Source organism: Panthera leo, chromosome D1 (genome assembly GCF_018350215.1).
Source record: "Panthera leo isolate Ple1 chromosome D1, P.leo_Ple1_pat1.1, whole genome shotgun sequence".
In the NCBI taxonomy this organism is placed as follows: Eukaryota; Metazoa; Chordata; class Mammalia; order Carnivora; family Felidae; genus Panthera; species Panthera leo.
In genome coordinates, this window is record NC_056688.1 from 114,611,285 (window position 1) to 114,627,829 (window position 16,545).

At 56.7% G+C, this 16,545-nt stretch overlaps 1 protein-coding gene across 2 annotated transcripts in view; it reads right to left on the minus strand.

Annotated features, from left to right (window-relative positions):
• AP2A2 (adaptor related protein complex 2 subunit alpha 2) overlaps positions 1-16,545 on the minus strand; it is an 85,384-nt gene that overhangs the window by 9,476 nt on the left and 59,363 nt on the right. Inside the window, exons 6-14 of one of the 2 annotated variants that reach the window (XM_042904158.1) lie at positions 13,902-14,003; positions 10,101-10,209; positions 8,371-8,518; positions 6,895-7,063; positions 5,796-5,933; positions 2,833-3,015; positions 2,196-2,293; positions 1,551-1,782; positions 1,280-1,447 (exon numbers count right to left, since the gene is read on the minus strand). In XM_042904158.1, the coding sequence (XP_042760092.1) occupies positions 1,280-1,447; positions 1,551-1,782; positions 2,196-2,293; positions 2,833-3,015; positions 5,796-5,933; positions 6,895-7,063; positions 8,371-8,518; positions 10,101-10,209; positions 13,902-14,003 (1,347 nt within the window). Of the gene's footprint in view, positions 1-1,279; positions 1,448-1,550; positions 1,783-2,195; positions 2,294-2,832; positions 3,016-5,795; positions 5,934-6,894; positions 7,064-8,370; positions 8,522-10,100; positions 10,210-13,901; positions 14,004-16,545 lie in introns of both variants that reach the window. The other variant, XM_042904157.1, reaches the window with a different exon arrangement.

Below are 16,545 nucleotides of genomic sequence, written 5' to 3' on the forward strand. Positions count from 1 at the left end.
CTGGCATAGCTGACAAACTACAGCCTACGTGGGAGTTATGGGGACTGTGTCGCCTCTGCCATCTATTGAAAGATCTTTACCACTGGTTCCCGAATAACGGTTCACACGCTTCTGACAATAGGCAAATCTTTTGTCCAGTGAAGTCAAATATGTGCCCTGAAAGTTACAACAGACAAAAGCAAGGCTGTTCTGCTGGGAAGACCCACCTGGACAGCCACGCCCTGCCCAGGTCCCACATCGAGCTCTGCCCCAAGGCAGGCGTGCAGAGACCCACTGCCCCTTGGCTGCCTCCTCCCTCCCCCAGGAGGCCCGGTGAGGCCTGAATACAGGGCTCACGGCAGGCCCAGGATCCTCGGCTTGAGGGCCAGACACACGGTCAAAGGGACACACAAGTAGACCAGGGGAGAGGCCACAGACCCCATCAAGGAGCACAACGGCTCAGGCATAATCACGCCCTTGACAAGCCAGCCCCCAAGGCCTCGGTCTGTCTGCACACAGGCGCATGTCACCTCTGACACTCCTCTTCACAAAGGCCACCTGATACCATTAAGAGGCATTATTCACACCCCTGGGCCAAGATCCCAGAGACGACACAAAGCTCTCCAGGCCTCCTCCCAGAACGGACAAGCAGAAAGCCCACAGTCCTGGGGAGCTGGTCATGGCGCCCAGCTGGCGGTCACGGGGCAGGGCCGGCGTGTGCGTTCCCACGAAGCTGTCGCTCGAGCCAGGGAGAGAAAAGAAACAAATACAACTCTCAAAACGACACCTCCCCCAGACAGACGCACATCAAAAGACAGGTCTTCGTTTATACGTGAATGCCCTCACCACGTCACACAGAAAAGGGAAACCGGCCCCAACCCAAGTCACTGCTGAAAACCTCTAAGAACAGGATAAGGTGTGAGGTGGGTCCGCTCTACACCAACAAAGAGCAGCCGGACGGCCCCTACGCGAGGCAGTCCCACAGAAGAAGCGAGCGCTCACATCGTCTGAACCACTCAGGACAGAGAGGAGATGGGAGGGGACTGTAGGCCCGAGACGGCAGTCTGAAGGCCAGTCTGGAAGATGAGGCCCAGGCACCGGGGGGGGGGGGGAGCACCTTCTGAGGTCAGAGGTGAAGGAGAGGCGAGGGCTTGGCCGGGTCCCACCACTGCGTTCTCGGCACACACCTCACACCTAACAACACATTCTCCCCAGGGGGCAAATGCTCTGCTGGTGCCGAATCTCGGGGAGCCGGCGACCCAGGAGCTCATGCGGGCGTCGCCACCAGAAAGGGACCCACCGCGGCGCTGGCCGGGGCAGGCTCGGGGCCCCCGTTGACAGCGGCGCTCCTCTCCCGCTTGGCCTCCTCCAGACCCGTGGCTGTGTCCGGGCCCTTCTTCTTCTTGAGCTTGGCCAGAATGGAGGACTGGCGCTCCGGAAACGGCGGCATCTCCTCCAGGACGGTCGCCTGGAGGAAGAAGCCCGGAGTCACGGCGGCGGAAAGCCCCGCAGCTCCCGGCCCCAGGGCGAGGGACGGTGCGGCAGGGGTTCTCCGAGCCACCGGGGCCTACCAGGATGTCGGTGCTGGCCACCGTGCTGAGCCGCAGGTACTCCACGGCCCGCTGCTGCAGCTCGACGTCGGCGTTCTTCAGCTGGCTGTCACTGCGCAGCACGTCCTGAATGGTGGTCTTCACCTCCGGGAACAGGTTCACGAACTTGATGTAGGTGGACAAGAGCAGCGCCCTGGTGGGGACGCTGCACAGGTGGAACTTGGAGTGCAGCAGGTGGAACTGGATCAGGGGGCTGTGGGGCACAGACGGGACGGGAGCGCGTCGTCCGTGTCCCCCTGCCCCTGCGCCCACGCACCTCACCCACGGGCGCGAGCGAGGAGTGGCTCTGGGGAACGGCCCCTGCGCTAGACCAGAACCGCTCCCGCGCAGGCAGGCGTGCGCCTCCTGTCCCACACAAGAGCACGCTTCCCTGTGGCAATGGGAGCCACGTGACCACGCATCTATTGTCAACAAGAGTCCTGACTTTTGTACGGCTTGAACGAGAATAAAAACACACGAATCCGGAGCGGAAGTGCTCTTGCCCTGCTGTCCCAACAAGCAGGTGAGGACACCTGTCAACCTCCCCTCGGCCGCCAGGTGAGAACCAGGAAGCACGGAGCCGGCATCACGGCGCGGTGCTCACCCGGCTCCCACGGGGTCTCTCACCTGGACCTGGGGTCCCCAGCTATCAAGTTTCCAAACTCTCCCAGGATGTAGCCTCCCACTTTGACCAGGTTCTCGTGGCACGCCGGGGCCTGAAGAGCCTGTGAAACCGTGAGCACTGTGAGCCTGATGCACAGGGGCTCGCGGCACAGGTAGAAGAGCTGGGAGGCGTCTGACGGCAGGGTAAAGTCGCTGGGAGGTGGTGGGGCACCGGGCCCACACGGGGTTCAGGCCGCCCTCCCGCACGGCCTGTTTTTCACGTTAGTGCGAGCTTCCGCCAGAGCTGCCCCGAGACCCTCCGGCTTTAGTATCTGCCCCTTCCCTGCCTTCCCGCCACTTCAGCAGGTAGGTCAGTAGCAGGGAAGCGCCAAAGGCAGAAATGCGGCCAATGCCAGCCCCGGAACAACAGCCACGCTCTACTCGGGCCCCAGGCGGGGGCAGGTGCACACCAGCATCCTCCAGGGGGCACACGCCCCTCACCAATGGAGACCCTGCACGTGCTGGAGATAAGGCTCAAGCAGAGGTGGTGTCCACAGCATAGGAGCCGGGACCTCCCAGAACGGTGGGCAGGAGACACAGGGAGGCCGGCGACGCCCGCCAGAACCCCACGCCCTATCCCGAGGGCGCGTCTGGGCCGTACCTCGAACACCGTCTTGGCAGCGTAGCCCTGCACGTCGTCGCGGTTGATGACAATCTGAATGACGCGGTACCACACCTCTTCGCTCACGTAGTCGCCGGCGATCCGGATCAGGTTCAGGATGGTGTCCACGTACCACGTGTAGTCCACAGCGTACTTCTCCGCCAAGATGGCAACTTTCAGCACCTGCAGGGTGCGGACGCTCAGGGCAGCCGCTCTGGGCCCCGCAGCCGCCAGCGCCGCGTCAACTCGAGGGCCTCGGAAGGACCTGAACGCGTGTGCCAAAGCTCGGGTGTGCAAGAAGCTTCCACCACATTCTCAAGGGAGCCCAGAAAGTTGAGATTTGCAGATTTCACTGGGGAAAGCCAAACTGCCCTCCAGGAATAGACCGGGAGAGACACGGTCCAGCCAGGTCATGGCGACCCTGCACCGCCGCCACGGACCAGAGCCTGGGCAGCCCTTCCCAGCAAGCCCGCCTTCAGGGCGGCAGGGCTCTCTGGGTTCTCCTGCTCTGGCCAGCCTCCCTCAACTCTGCACGGGGGACCCCACCCACTCATTTACCCCCACGCCCTCCAGAGGACTCTGCGGGCCATACGCACTGCCCAGGGGCAATGGCACTGGGCTGACCCAAAGCAGACCCTCGTCCCCACCCACGCCACCTTCTTAGGGCACCAAGCCCCCCAAACAGCACCAGCCGCCAACGCTAGACCGTGTCCCTCACGCAGCTGCCTGTCTTTACCTCCCTGCTGCGTCGCCCTCCTGAATGCGCCCCCAGATCTCCTGCTGGGGCCTGGACCACCACCCACCTGCTCTGCCCATTCTCTGGCCTCCGCGGCGACCCTCCACAGTGATCCTAGAGCATCATTCCAAAATTCAGGCCGCATCACTGCCCTCCGTCGGCTTCAATCCTTCGAGCCCAGAGCTCACCCGAAGCTGAGCACTCGGGGCCTCTCACCGTGACACGGGACAGCAGCCTCACTGCCTCTGCCATACATGCCCTGCTCCCACCGGACGGAGCCGCCTCCTTGCCACCCAGCTGCCCACCCCCAAGTACCGTCATCCTCTCAGGACGAGCTCACTGCCACCTCCTGCAGAACCCCCCAGCACTCCATGACAGCGACTCCCGAGGGCCCCCCCGGGGTCCAGAGCCCTGCCTCTGCCAATCCTCACCCACGCTACAGGCGCTCCACCACCTTGCCTATGACCTGCACTCCTCGTGGACAGAAAGGCCCCGCCATGGGCAGGGCAAGCAGCACGTCCAGGTACGGACGCCCAGCAGCTAACACAACCACAGGACGCATGATACGACACACCAGGCTGGACAGACGGCCAGACAGAGCATTTACCGCAAACTCAGAAGATCTGTCTTACCCCTCGTATGACTGAAGCTAACTGAGCAATGCCATTCACCGTGTAAAAGGGAGTAAGAGCCAACACGGAACCGGTTAACATTCAAAACCTTAAAAACCTACCCAGGGGTACCTGGGTGGCTCAGTCGGTTAAGCGTCCGACTCTTAACTTCAGCTCAGGTCATGATCTCACAGTTTGCGTCTGGTTCTGCACTGACAGCCCAGAGCCTGCTTGAGATTCTTCCCCCCTCTCTCTGCCCCTTCCCTTGCTTGCTCGAGCTTGCGTGCTCCCTCTCTCTCTCACTCTCTTTCTCTAGCTCTCTCAAAAATAAACAAGACTTACAAAAAAAAAAAAAAAAAAAAAAACCCACCTAATCACACAGAAGACCATGGCCCCTCTTGTCTCAGCTCAGGACACACAGAACCACGATGGTAACAGTGCCCCAGTGAGTACAGTCCCCAGAACCTGCTGCACCCGCACAAACGGGAGCCCAGGCCCTGCTGCCTGGCCACACTCTAAACGTGACCCCACCCCTACCCCACAACGGACTCCCCTCTCCCTGCACGTCTATTCTTAGATCTTGCACCCCGTCCCTCCTGTCCCCCTGAAGTGCCTGCGTCCTCTCTCCTGGCTGGTCACCCCTGTCCCTCCTGTCCCCCCGAAGTGCCTGTGTCCTCTCTCCTGGCTGCTCAGCGGTTCAGCTCCAGGGCTGCTTCCTCTGAGAAGCCTTCCTTGACCTTCTTTCTTCTCCAGGGCAGCCCCGCTCTTCATCAAAGCATGCCCACGTGGTAATTAGGCCACGCCACTCAGCACTAAAGAGCCAGTACCTGCCCCAGCCTGGCCACAGGGGCCAGAGCCATTAGTAAATGATCCCCTAGAAGCCTGAGTGTCCAGCTATATGCGGAGCCACATGGGCTCAGAAGCTCCCAGCCTCTCATTTCCAAGCCCAACAGCAGCCCAGGAGCAATGCTGAGAGTCAGCTGTGGGGAGCTCTGACGCTGGGCACTTGCCCCCAGAGTTCCCAAGGAGGCCTCAACGGCACTTTGCTCCCCAGAAAGACAAATAAGACACACTTTTCATAGGATGAGAGGCTGCGGGACCGCTAACCTTAGCAGCTGACCCCTTCACACAGGCTCACGCTGAGCCCTCTGTGAATCACACACACGCTCGGGGCCCCTCTCTGCTGGCCACAGGCTACCTGTATCATGATCAGCGCTTCTCACGATAAATATTTGCGGAACTCTTGGCAATCTGTTTGGCGTGCACACCCGCTTCGCCGATGGTGGCTGAGCTCGATGCATCCGAGAGAGGCAGGAGCACAGGCTGAGCACATAGGCAGTAAGGCAAGGGTCAAACTTACAGAGCGGTGCCCACAAGTCTGCACTCTTACTCACCTGCGTCGCAAAACTACCTCACTGTGAGGGTCCCTGTTAGCAAGGGCTGTTTCAAGTCATTTCCAAAAGCCTGCAAGGCTCCCCTGAGAACGCGGCCTGGAAGCTTAAGCAGAGGGATCTCGACCCAGGACCTAGCGGATTCCCGATCAAGCGCCAGGGCAGAATCACACACTCTAAGGAAAGGAAGTCCTGTGGTGGCAGCGTGGCGGCCTTCAGACTCACAATCTCTTCCCGGATGGAATAGTCGGCCGTCTCCAAGTAGCTCAGCATCTCGGCCACAATCTGCTGGGCGTTGCTGCGGTCACACATGGCGTAGAGGAGGTCCACGGCCCGCTGCCGCACACTCACGTCCCGCTCCGTCTGGGGGCGCGAGGCAGAGTGAAAAGCCGCACGAGCAGAGCCCGGGCCAGGTGACCAGGCCACGCGGCTCAGGCACCCGACTCCGTCCCAACACTTACCTGCGCACTGCCCCCACTCCCCGTCTGGATCTCGGGACCACCCCCCTCCCCGCGACAGACAGGTCACACGGAGCCCCTCGCTCCTTGACTCTCCCCACCCAGAATCCAGCCCCGTCCCTGGGGGGCAGTCAGAGGCCTCTACCGTATGGTCCCAGACTGGCACCTTCTGCCTCCCCCGGGAGCTTCTCAGAGCGCTGCTCTCGGGCCCCACCCCACACCTGCTCTTCAGCCTCTGCTGCGGAGTAAGACCCCAGCTGCCCCTCGGCACGGGACAGCCCGGGAAGCACCGCTGCAGGACCACGGGCCAGAGCAAGGGCAAGTCTTTCTGAGACTGGCAGTGACTGATAACGAACACCAAAAGCAGGGCCAGGCCCTCGTGTGGCCTCTCGTTCAAAACACACACCAAAAATGCGAGCACACAAAGGAACGGGGTCAGGCCAGGGACAGAACAACGGGCTCTGTGGCCTCCCCCCTGGCCTCGCGTTCTCCAGCGCACCTAGCGCGGCAAGGAGAACGCAGGGGTGCTGTCACGGCCGAGCCTGCGGAGCGAGCCCACACGGCCTGCTCTGGAGGCTCACAGAGGCAGGTAACAGGCGCAAGTAACCTCAACCTGGCTCTTCAACTCTGGAATTTTAATCCCTTGAGAAAAGCGGATTTTCTTTTGCGAATGGTGACTTTGCTCAGAGACAAGGACGAGATGTTTTATCTTTCTACCAAAAAGAACAGTTTGTGTTGATTCAAACACCTATCGTGACTCGGGTACGCGCGGCACTCGGCGCTGGGTACCATGTGCTCTCAGCCCGCCTCACAGAGGACAGACCCCCGGGGACACGGCAGCGAGAGCCCGAGGACAGAGCACTCGCCTTCAGCGCGTTGATGACCGTCTCGATGTGCGTCTTGACGGCTTCGTGGGAGAACTCGGAGCTGGCCAGCGTGCACATGCTCTCCAGGGCCAGGTAGCGGAGGTTGGTCTCCCGGTGCTGCAGGAACTGGCCCAGCTGGTTACAGGCGCGCACCAGCAGGTTCGGCTCGCTGCACGGGCAGGAGAAGAGGGGGGCGGCTGGGGGCTCCTCGGTAGGAGCCTCACAGACAGGGCCACGCACAGGTCGGCGAGGCGGGTGGCATTCGCGGCCACGGCACTGCTAGAGGAGACCTCGGGGCCCCCACACCGGAAGCCACGGACCCAAACCCTGAGGTCAGTTTCGCAGCGGCTCAGCTCGCTGCCCCCTCGCGCGCAGGATTCCACAACTTCAAAGAGGCGGTGGCGGCGGAGGCGCCGTCCCAAACCAAGCTCCTCCTGAGCCTCGGCGCCGAGCTGGCGGAGGGAACGCTCCGGGCTCTCGCCGAGCGGCCGGAAACGTCACCTCAGCCAGAGGCAGCCAGCCGTGGTGAACGGCTGAACACGGGCCTTGCCGTGGGAAGAGTCCCGAGAGCCGCGTGCACAGAGGCAGACACGAGAGGTGGGTCCCGAAGCGCCAGCCGCCAAGAAGTTTCCGCCACCCTGCTGCTCACTCTCCGCTTTACCTTCGTGATGTTGTGGCTCTTTAAACGCATTCAATAAAGACCAAAAGGCTTCCTCTGACCTCTAAAGTTTTCTTTTCAACAGTTCCCAACCCTGCTGAAGTAGGACTCTCAGACTGAGTTTCTGTGACGAGAAACTACGTCTGTCCAAAAACGTCGAGGCGGAAGGTGGCCGGGAGAGGGTGGGCCACGCCTACCGTGCCCCCACACCACCTTGGGTGGAGCGCAGCAGCGGGCACTGGTGGGGGCCCTGGCGGCGTCTCCCACAGCCCCGCATGGGAGCCACCCCGGCACGCTAACGGGAATGCTAAAACAAGGCACTGGGCTCAAGGCCACGGGCAGGAAGTCAGGCTACAGGAGCTGAGAAGAAAACGCAAGGAAGCAAACCATCCATCCCCCATCCCCAATCTCTCTGCTCGCTGACACACTCGGCCACGGCCACCACATCCCCACAAAGGCCTCAAACCAACGCTGACTGTCGCTTCGTGCCGCAGGAAGGCAAACGGGGACACACACGGACAGGCCCCCGCCCCCCTTCCTGTGCGGTCACGGGAGAAGCCAGGCAGCAGCAGGGTGCTCGGGACAAACAGGAGAGGCCCTCGGGGAAAGGTAACACCGCGACAGATGGTGCGCAAGTTCTGAGGCCAGAGAGAAGCAGCGGAGGAGAGACCAGAAGAGGAGCCCGCAGGGAGCACGCACCCGTCTGAGGAGGGCAGAGGCGACCTGTCCATGTCGGGGAGCGGGTAAGCACCCGACGTCACCCAGGACGCTTCGGGGAAGAGGCCGGGGAAGGAGAGCACCGCCCACTGCTGACGCACCTGTCGTGGTGGATGATCAGGCTGATGGTCTCGAAGAGCACGGCGTTCTTGGCATTGGAATGCTGCACTTTTTTTGACTTTGGTGGTTCCTGGGCTTTGTTCAGAATCGTCTCCAGGCACTCGGTCAGGCGGCCTCGCACTGCAGGGTCTTCTGGGCGAGACAGAGCGCTGTCGGGCCGGGCCCCCCAGAGCCACCTGCCCCCCAGCCGCACCACCTCACAACCAGGGGGAGACGGCTGGCCAGCACATGCTCCCCATCAGAGTGCGCGGCTCTTTCCGGCGAGAGGATGTAACTGCCTGGCGTCACTGCACGTACATTTTAATGCAAATGAGATGCATAACACCTTCGTTGAATTAGAAGAGAGAAAAGAAAATCTCGGAGACGCAGACAAGAAATATAAAAGTTGGAAAGAAAGGGGACAAAAGATTTTTCCTCCACTTTCTATTTCCAATAGAAATAGAGACACTGTTATCAAAACCAACAAAGAGAAAGAAATGTTAAAAATTCTAATGAAACCAGAAAAAAGAAATAATAGACAAAAAAAAAGAATAAGAAAGCAATAAAAATATCAAATATCAGACACAACCTGTACAGCATGTCCCCCAAAGCCCCCAGCACACCCAGGGTTAGCAAACCCAGCCAGTCAAGAAGAGCGGAGCCCTGCAGACGCAGGTGGGGTGCCATCAGGGCCCTGGGGAGCTCCCCCCACTCCCTGCCCCGGGGCTTGAGCAGAGAGGTGGCCAAGCCCTGAAAGGAGAGTCATGAGGGAAACACACCCACGAGTGAGTGGAGACACCCCAGATCTCAGAATGAAGGAGCGGGACGGCCGCCAGGCCGGGCAGGGCCGGCCGGGGAGGGAGGCAGAAGTAAGGAGTGGCTGTTGGGGAGGCCAGTCCTGCTCCGGCTCAAGGGAAGTCCCCCCACACGAAGGCTCGACTGCAGGTGTGCAGTTCATACTTCAGTATGGAAGTAAGAGAAATTACTGGAATCTAACAAAGAAGTATCTTGCACAAAACCAATTAGATTAAAACGTAAAGGTTACAACGAGCAATCGGTGTACAGGACAACTCGGAAGAATCTACATCCTTTGATCAAGAAATTCCATTTCTAGGGATGCCTGGTGGCTCAGTTGGTTAAGCATCTGCCCTTGGCTCAGGTCATGATCTCAGTTCATGAGTTAGAGCCCCACATTGGGCTCTGTGCTGTGCACACAGAGCCCACTTCATATCATCTGTCACCACCTCTCTCCGCCCCTCCCCTGCTTGCGTGCGGGCATGCGCGCACTCTCTATGTCTCAAAAATAAATAAATAAAAACTTTAAAAAAAGTTCCGTTTCTAGATACTTACCGTATTAGTCAAAAGTAACATTTTGCAATAAAACGTGAACAGAAAAATATCTCCGATGTGTATATTAAGGTTTTACAGATTATTAACAACTTAAAATACAGAGCTTGTAAGCGTTTCCAGTTTTACTGAAAAACATTGTTTCAAAAAGCTGCACAGGACAGATACCATATTATCTAAAAAGCAGAGATAACCCCAAATCCCAAGAAAATTGTGAGTTCTCTACCAGCTGCTCTGGGAAAGCCAAGATGTGTGGCAGCATCATAAAGGACCCGCAGAACAAGAACTAGCAGCAGAAAAGGTCTTGTAAAGATAACAACACAAGAGTAACCCTACGATGCTGAAGCAAACCCCTCTCAGACAGGTCTGTGCTGGCAGCTGTTACCTGGGGGTGGGTAGCACTGTAGCAACCTCAGAAGTTTCACGGACAGCCAGGGAGCCGGGACAAAATAGTAGGTATAATCCTGAAGGTCTGTTGATGCAGATGTCACAATCTGTAAGACAACACAGGGTGCGGACGGGTGTCATTTAGAGAGGCCCTCAGCGTGGTCCTGAGGTCACACACTACCTGAGAAACAGTTCCATTCGATGAGCTAATAGGGACATTTAGTTGTCTCCTATTTTAGAGGTAAAGGAGCACAGCCGTGCCAGGCTCCCATGGAGAGCAGCTGCCCGCTGTCACTTTGGGGAACAGCCCACGCACTCTTGCTGTGCAACGGCCGGCCCACTCCGTGGGCACAAACCAGCCTATACCACTGACCCAGAACCGCTACAGAATTCAACAGACCAGAAACCCAATCATTCCTTTGTGGAGCAGAAAGTGAACAAAACACAAAAAGGAGAACTTCAGTCCCCTCAGAAGGGAGAAGCCCTCCAGCGCAGACCCCTGCCACGAGCTCACCGGAGGCCAGACAGCAAGCTTCCTCCATTCGTGGCTCCATCTCCTTGTCTATCACAGTCCTTGGCAGGGCAGACACCCCCTCCACCTTCCGAATACACGACCGCCCCTAAGACATTTCACTTCCACTAACACACAGCCCAGTGCCTCCCCACCTCCTGTGTCTGCCAGGGAAGTCAGAGGAGCGCCGCCTTACAAAGCCACAGGTGTGACACTTTAGGTCCTAGGTAAACACATTCAGGAAGGTTCACCTAATTCCTATACTCAGCTGCAAGACAGCAGCCTGGACCCAGGAGGTGGCCCCTCCTGCAGGGAGGTGAGCTCCATGCTGTTTGAGGCATGGGCAGAACAAGCAGAGCGATAGATAGAGGGCACACGGGCAGGCACTGGAGGAAGACGGGGAGCAGCACCGTGCTCCTCGGGACAGGGGGGCCAACACAGGCCGTCTCGTGCTGCTAACACCACACTCAAAAACTTACAACTCTGAACGTACACATTTGAAACAAATATAAAAAAGAAAACAATGAGTAATTTACCTCAAAGATCTACAGAGAGTAACAGATTAACCCAAAAAGTAGAGGAAATAAAAATATGAAGCAAAACTAGCCGGGGAGAAAAAAAAACATAATAGAGAGGGCAACAAAATCAGAAGAATTGCTGCGACTAATCGGGAAAGGGAGAAGGTGCAAATACCCGCATCAACACCAGGAAGGAGGCAGCACTACGGACCCCCCGTGCGCAGGATAACTTTCTGTCGATACATCTGAATATTTAGACACATTAGCAAATGTCAGGAAAGTGCAACATAACCAAAGTGAATGAAAGGACAGAAAATACAAAGACTCATAATTTATCAAACAAGTTGAATCCATAATAAGAAATTGTCGGGGCGCCTGGGTGGTGCAGTCGGTTAAGCGTCCGACTTCAGCCGGGTCACGATCTCGCGGTCCGTGAGTTCGAGCCCCGCGTCGGGCTCTGGGCTGATGGCTCGGAGCCTGGAGCCTGTTTCCGATTCTGTGTCTCCCTCTCTCTCTGCCCCTCCCCCATTCATACTCTGTTTCTCTCTGTCCCAAATATAAATAAAAAACGTTGAAAAAAAAAAAAAAAAAAAAAAGAAATTGTCAACAGGGATGCCTGGGTGGTTCAGTCGGTTGAGTGTCCAACTCTAGCTCAGGTCATGATCTCACGGTTCATGAGTTCAAGCCCCGCATGGGGCTCTGTGCTGACAACTCAGAGCCTAGAGCCTGTTTCAGATTCTGTGTCTCCCTCTCTCTCTGCCCCTCCCTCTCTCTCTACCCCTCCCTCCCTCCCTCCCTCCCCTCTCTCTCTCTCAAAAATAAATAAAACACTAAAAAAAATTTTTTTAAAAAGAAATTGCCAACAAAGAAACCCCAATCTCAAATGGCTTCACCAGTTACTTAAAACCAACCCATAGTAGTTTACAAATAACATTTTAAGATATCCTTGAGGACAGCATTTTAAAAATAAACTGTATAAAGATATCTAACAAAAGATAAAAGAATCTCCACTCACAAAGTTATAAAACGTTATTGAGAAAAATTAAAGACTACCCAAATAAATGGAGAGGTATGCCATGGTCACAGATTCAAAGACTCAATACGGTAAAGATTTGAATTCTCTCAAAACTGACCTACAGATTAAAGGCAGTCCCAACAGGATTCTTGGGGGAACAAGACACGTGCTCCACTAGACATCAAGACTTGTCCTCAAGTTCCAGTAACAAAGACAGTGCACCGCTGTGTAAAATGAACAGAGATGATACCAAGGGAAGGAGGCACAGACAGAGCCCCGTGGTTTGTGGTCAAGGCGGCACTGTTGGGGGGGTGTGGGGGCAGGAAGGCCTTTTAGGACTGGATACATACAGACACCAGTCCCAGAGTGGGTGGTCAACCTAAATGAAACCCCAGAACTGGGAAAGACCTCATAAGTAGGGCAGAAAAAGCACTAACCACAAAGGAAAGGATTGGTGCTTTAAAAGGAGGAATTTCCGACCATAGAAGACCTCACCAAGAGAGTAAAACGGCAAGTCACAGAGTAGGACAAGATTTTTAAACACAGGGTAGACTGAAGCATACAGAGATGCCATTTTCGGAGAGCAGTAATAGTTAAAAGTGGGCAATTTTGTTTGGTTCAACTTAATCTAACCAAGAAAGTGCTCATATCTAAAATATGTAGAGAAACTTCTACAAAACAATAAAAAAAGCTAACTCTGTAGAAAAGCGGGCAAAAGACTTCTTAACAGGCACTTCACAGAAGAAGATGTTCAAGAAAGCAATAAACACACAGAGCTGCCCAACCTCACTGACCCTGAAGAAAACGGACACGTAAATCACGAGACCCCGCCACGCCCCAGAATGGCGAACATTTAAAAAGCCAAGATGCAGAGCAGCGGGAACTGCACGCCGCTGGCGGAGTGCCCTGGCACCGTCCCCTCAGGTGAAGCGCGGCCACCCCACCAGCCAGCAGCGCCACTTCCAGGGACACACCCACTAGCAATTCTCCCTCTCTCTCTCTCTCTCTCCCTCCCTCTCTCTCACACACACACACACACACACACACACACACACACACACACACACACCAACCGAGGCAGCAAAGCGGTTCCCAGCAGGTGATTCACAGCCGCCTCAGCGCTGGGCGCGTATGCTGTGTGTTCAGACAAATTCTACAGCGTCAAAACTGAACGAACGGCACACAGGACAAATACGGCCATTCCACAAGGCGGAGCATAACGGGACCAACATAAAAGAGTGCACCCCATACGCGGGATCCATCTGTGTGAAGATTCAGGGCGCAGTCAGAGCTAGACAACAGAGGTAAGGACACCCGCTCAGGCAGCAAAGGAAAGGAAAGCAAGGAGCGAGGCCACACGAGTGAGGACAGGGCTCCCCACAGCAGGGGGCCCAGCCGGCACCCCCGCCCCCACCCTAGGCAGCACGAGTGTGAGCCGGGCTGTTTCGCTCCGTGCACCTTCCTGTACAGACAGGACACTTCTCAACTGACAAAAAGGTTGAAAGAAAACCCAAAGAATTCCCAACCAAGAAGAGTCCTCAGTCCTGAATTTGCAAACTGAGCCAAACACCTTGTACTCTAAACAGCAAACCAACGTATTAAAATTATCTTGATAATTTTATTTAATTATTTAATTTAATAATTATTATTTAATATTAATAATTATTTAATTTAATAATTTAATAAACCAACGTATTATTTAAAATAGCTGAGACCAAACTGCACCCTGAGACCCACTCCCATCGACAGACTCACCCTGCTTAACCTGGACACGGCCAGAGAGACAGAAGTCTTGAACTCCTCGGGGTTCTTCTGGGCCAAGGTGGTAATGAGGCTGGTGGCCGCGGTCACCACACCCTGGAACAGACACAACAGATACATGCTGTGACTGCAGCCAAAGTGCCTGGCTTCTCATTGCAAAGTCATTTTCCGAATAAAACTTTAAATGGAGAGCAAAGACCTGTAGTCCATGGGCCAGATTCACAGATCTCTAACAATCAAGAGCGCACATACCCCATTTTCTTTTTGGAGCTTCTCTTTGCAAGCCTGGACACGTGGCCCAGACCCCTGCGGCAGCGGAGGCCCCATCCCGACTGGCCCTCCTGCCCTTCTCTGGGTCTGGCCACCTGTCTGGTCCTGTGGGCAGCTGCACTCACTGCTGCCCCTGATTTGAATCACTCTGTGTGGGGGCACCTGGCTGCCTCAGCCAGTGGGGCGTGCGACTCTTGATCCTGGGGTTGTGAGTTCAAACCTGACACTGGGTGTAAAATAAAATCTTTAAAAAGAGAAAAGGGGAGGCTGAGTGGCTCAGTCAGTCAAACGTCCAACTTCGGCTCAGGGCATGATCTCGCGGTCCATGAGTTCGAGCCCCATGTGGGGCTCTGTGCTGACAGCTCAGAGCCTGGAGCCTGCTTCGGATTCTGTGTCTCCCTCTCTCTGCCCCTCCCCCACTCGTGCGCTGTTTCTGTCTCTCAAAAACGAATAAACGTTAAAAAAAAAATTTTTTTTTTTTTTTAACGTTTATTTATTTTTGAGACAGAGAGAGACAGAGCATGAATGGGGGAGGGTCAGAGAGAGGGAGACACAGAATCTGAAACAGGCTCCGGGCTCTGAGCTGTCAGCACAGGGGCCCGATGCGGGGCTCGAACTCACGGACCGCGAGATCGTGACCTGAGCCGAAGTCGGTGCTCAACCGACTGAGCCACCCAGGCGCCCCCAAAAAAATTTTTTTTTAAAGAAAAAAAAATCACTCTGTGTGGACTGGGGAGGGAGACATTATTTAGACTCCAGCGCAGAACAACAACTGAGAGAGCCCACTCTTCCCCTTCTCTGGAAGCAGTCCAGGCTGTGTCCCCACCACACTGGCCCCCGAAGCACCCCAGACCCAGGCGAGACTCCTTCCCTGCAGGGCCCCCACACAGCACCCGGCCTCAACGTGCGGGGACTCTCCCTGCAGACGGCTGTCCCGGCACCACCAGGAGCGGCTCCCGGCAATCCACATCTCTTGAAGGCGGATGCTGGTGAAGTAAAGACGCCCTCACAGATACGTGAACAAAGGAATGCCACTACCGACGGTGAGGACGAGGACACAGCCCAGGAGAGCCCTGGCCCCCCCGCCGGACCCGGCTGGCCATCCTCCACCATGCTCCTGAGCAGGTGGGACACGACCAGCATTTCGAGCAGCTGCGAAGCTTCGAGGACGGCAGCTGGCGGCCGCGGAGACCGCGGGGGAGAGCCAGAGCTGAGCGCTTCCTTCAGCCTTCCAATGACAGCGTGAAGGCTGCACCAAACGGACCTAACTGGCCTCAACGCCCACTTCTCAGCGGGCAGAGTAAGTACCAACAGATTCCCTTCGCAAGCCAGCTCTGACAGGCCAGTATTTGTGAGCGCGCAGGTCCCACCAGGGCAGAGCTGGTCCCCACGGCTCCTAAGCGTGTGGGGCTCGGCCTGGCCCACCACGAGGACAGAACAAATCTGCGCGTTCTGAGGAGACTCCTAAAGCACAGTGTCTCACGTCCTCTGCACCCTGCAGGGGTCTTCGTAGGAAGGGCAGTGTGAGAAGACCGGGGCAGGCCCAAATGGCCCTCGGTGCTGCCCCCCGGCCACAGCCCATGGCCTGCCCCCCCACACACATACACACACCCCCTCAGCTCTTCCACTGCTCTCTGAACACAGGACCCACAGGGGCTGGCTCGCCCTGCCACCCAGCTGACACCCCTCTGGGCGTTCTTTGACCTTGAGACCAAAGAAAGCCAAGTCTCAGGCCTCCTTCACCGGCAAAGCCAGGAAGTCTCTGACACGGAAGCCAAGGCCACACGGAGGACAGGCGCCAAGAGAACAGTGAATGTGGGCCGAGAACAGCAGGATAAAAGGAGGCGGGGTGATGATGGGCTCAGCCCTCCCGTGGTCTGGCTGGGCCGACCCCTCCACCTCTCCCGCTTCGAGCTGGGTTCTGGTGGCCTGTAGCCAAGAATGTGCCAGGCAGCGCACCTGGTGAAGCAGAGTCGTGTGCATCAGGGCACCAAAGCAGACCCCACAGCTGGGGCTGCAGGATCTTTGGGTGTCAGCGAGAGGAATCCTGCGGGCAGTTGGGATAGTCCCCGTCACTCTGACAAGTGCTGGGGGTGGACGTCTGCTGGCCAAGGGCTTTGGTGTCGGTTGGCCGTGTGGCTCGGGCCCCCCAAGCTGTCCCAGTTCTGACCCTGCGTCACCTCCTGGTTCAAATCCGCATCTATGTGAAGCCGTTCCGTCTCTCCGAGCCTCGGTTTCCTCAGGTGCGAAACTAGAAGAAGCCCCACTGCCTCGCAGGGGCTGTCTGGTGGGGGACCCGTGGCCTCAAGCCTCACGGCCACCAGCATGGCTTCCCGGCTTTACCAGCAGAGTCTGAACCTGAACAGAC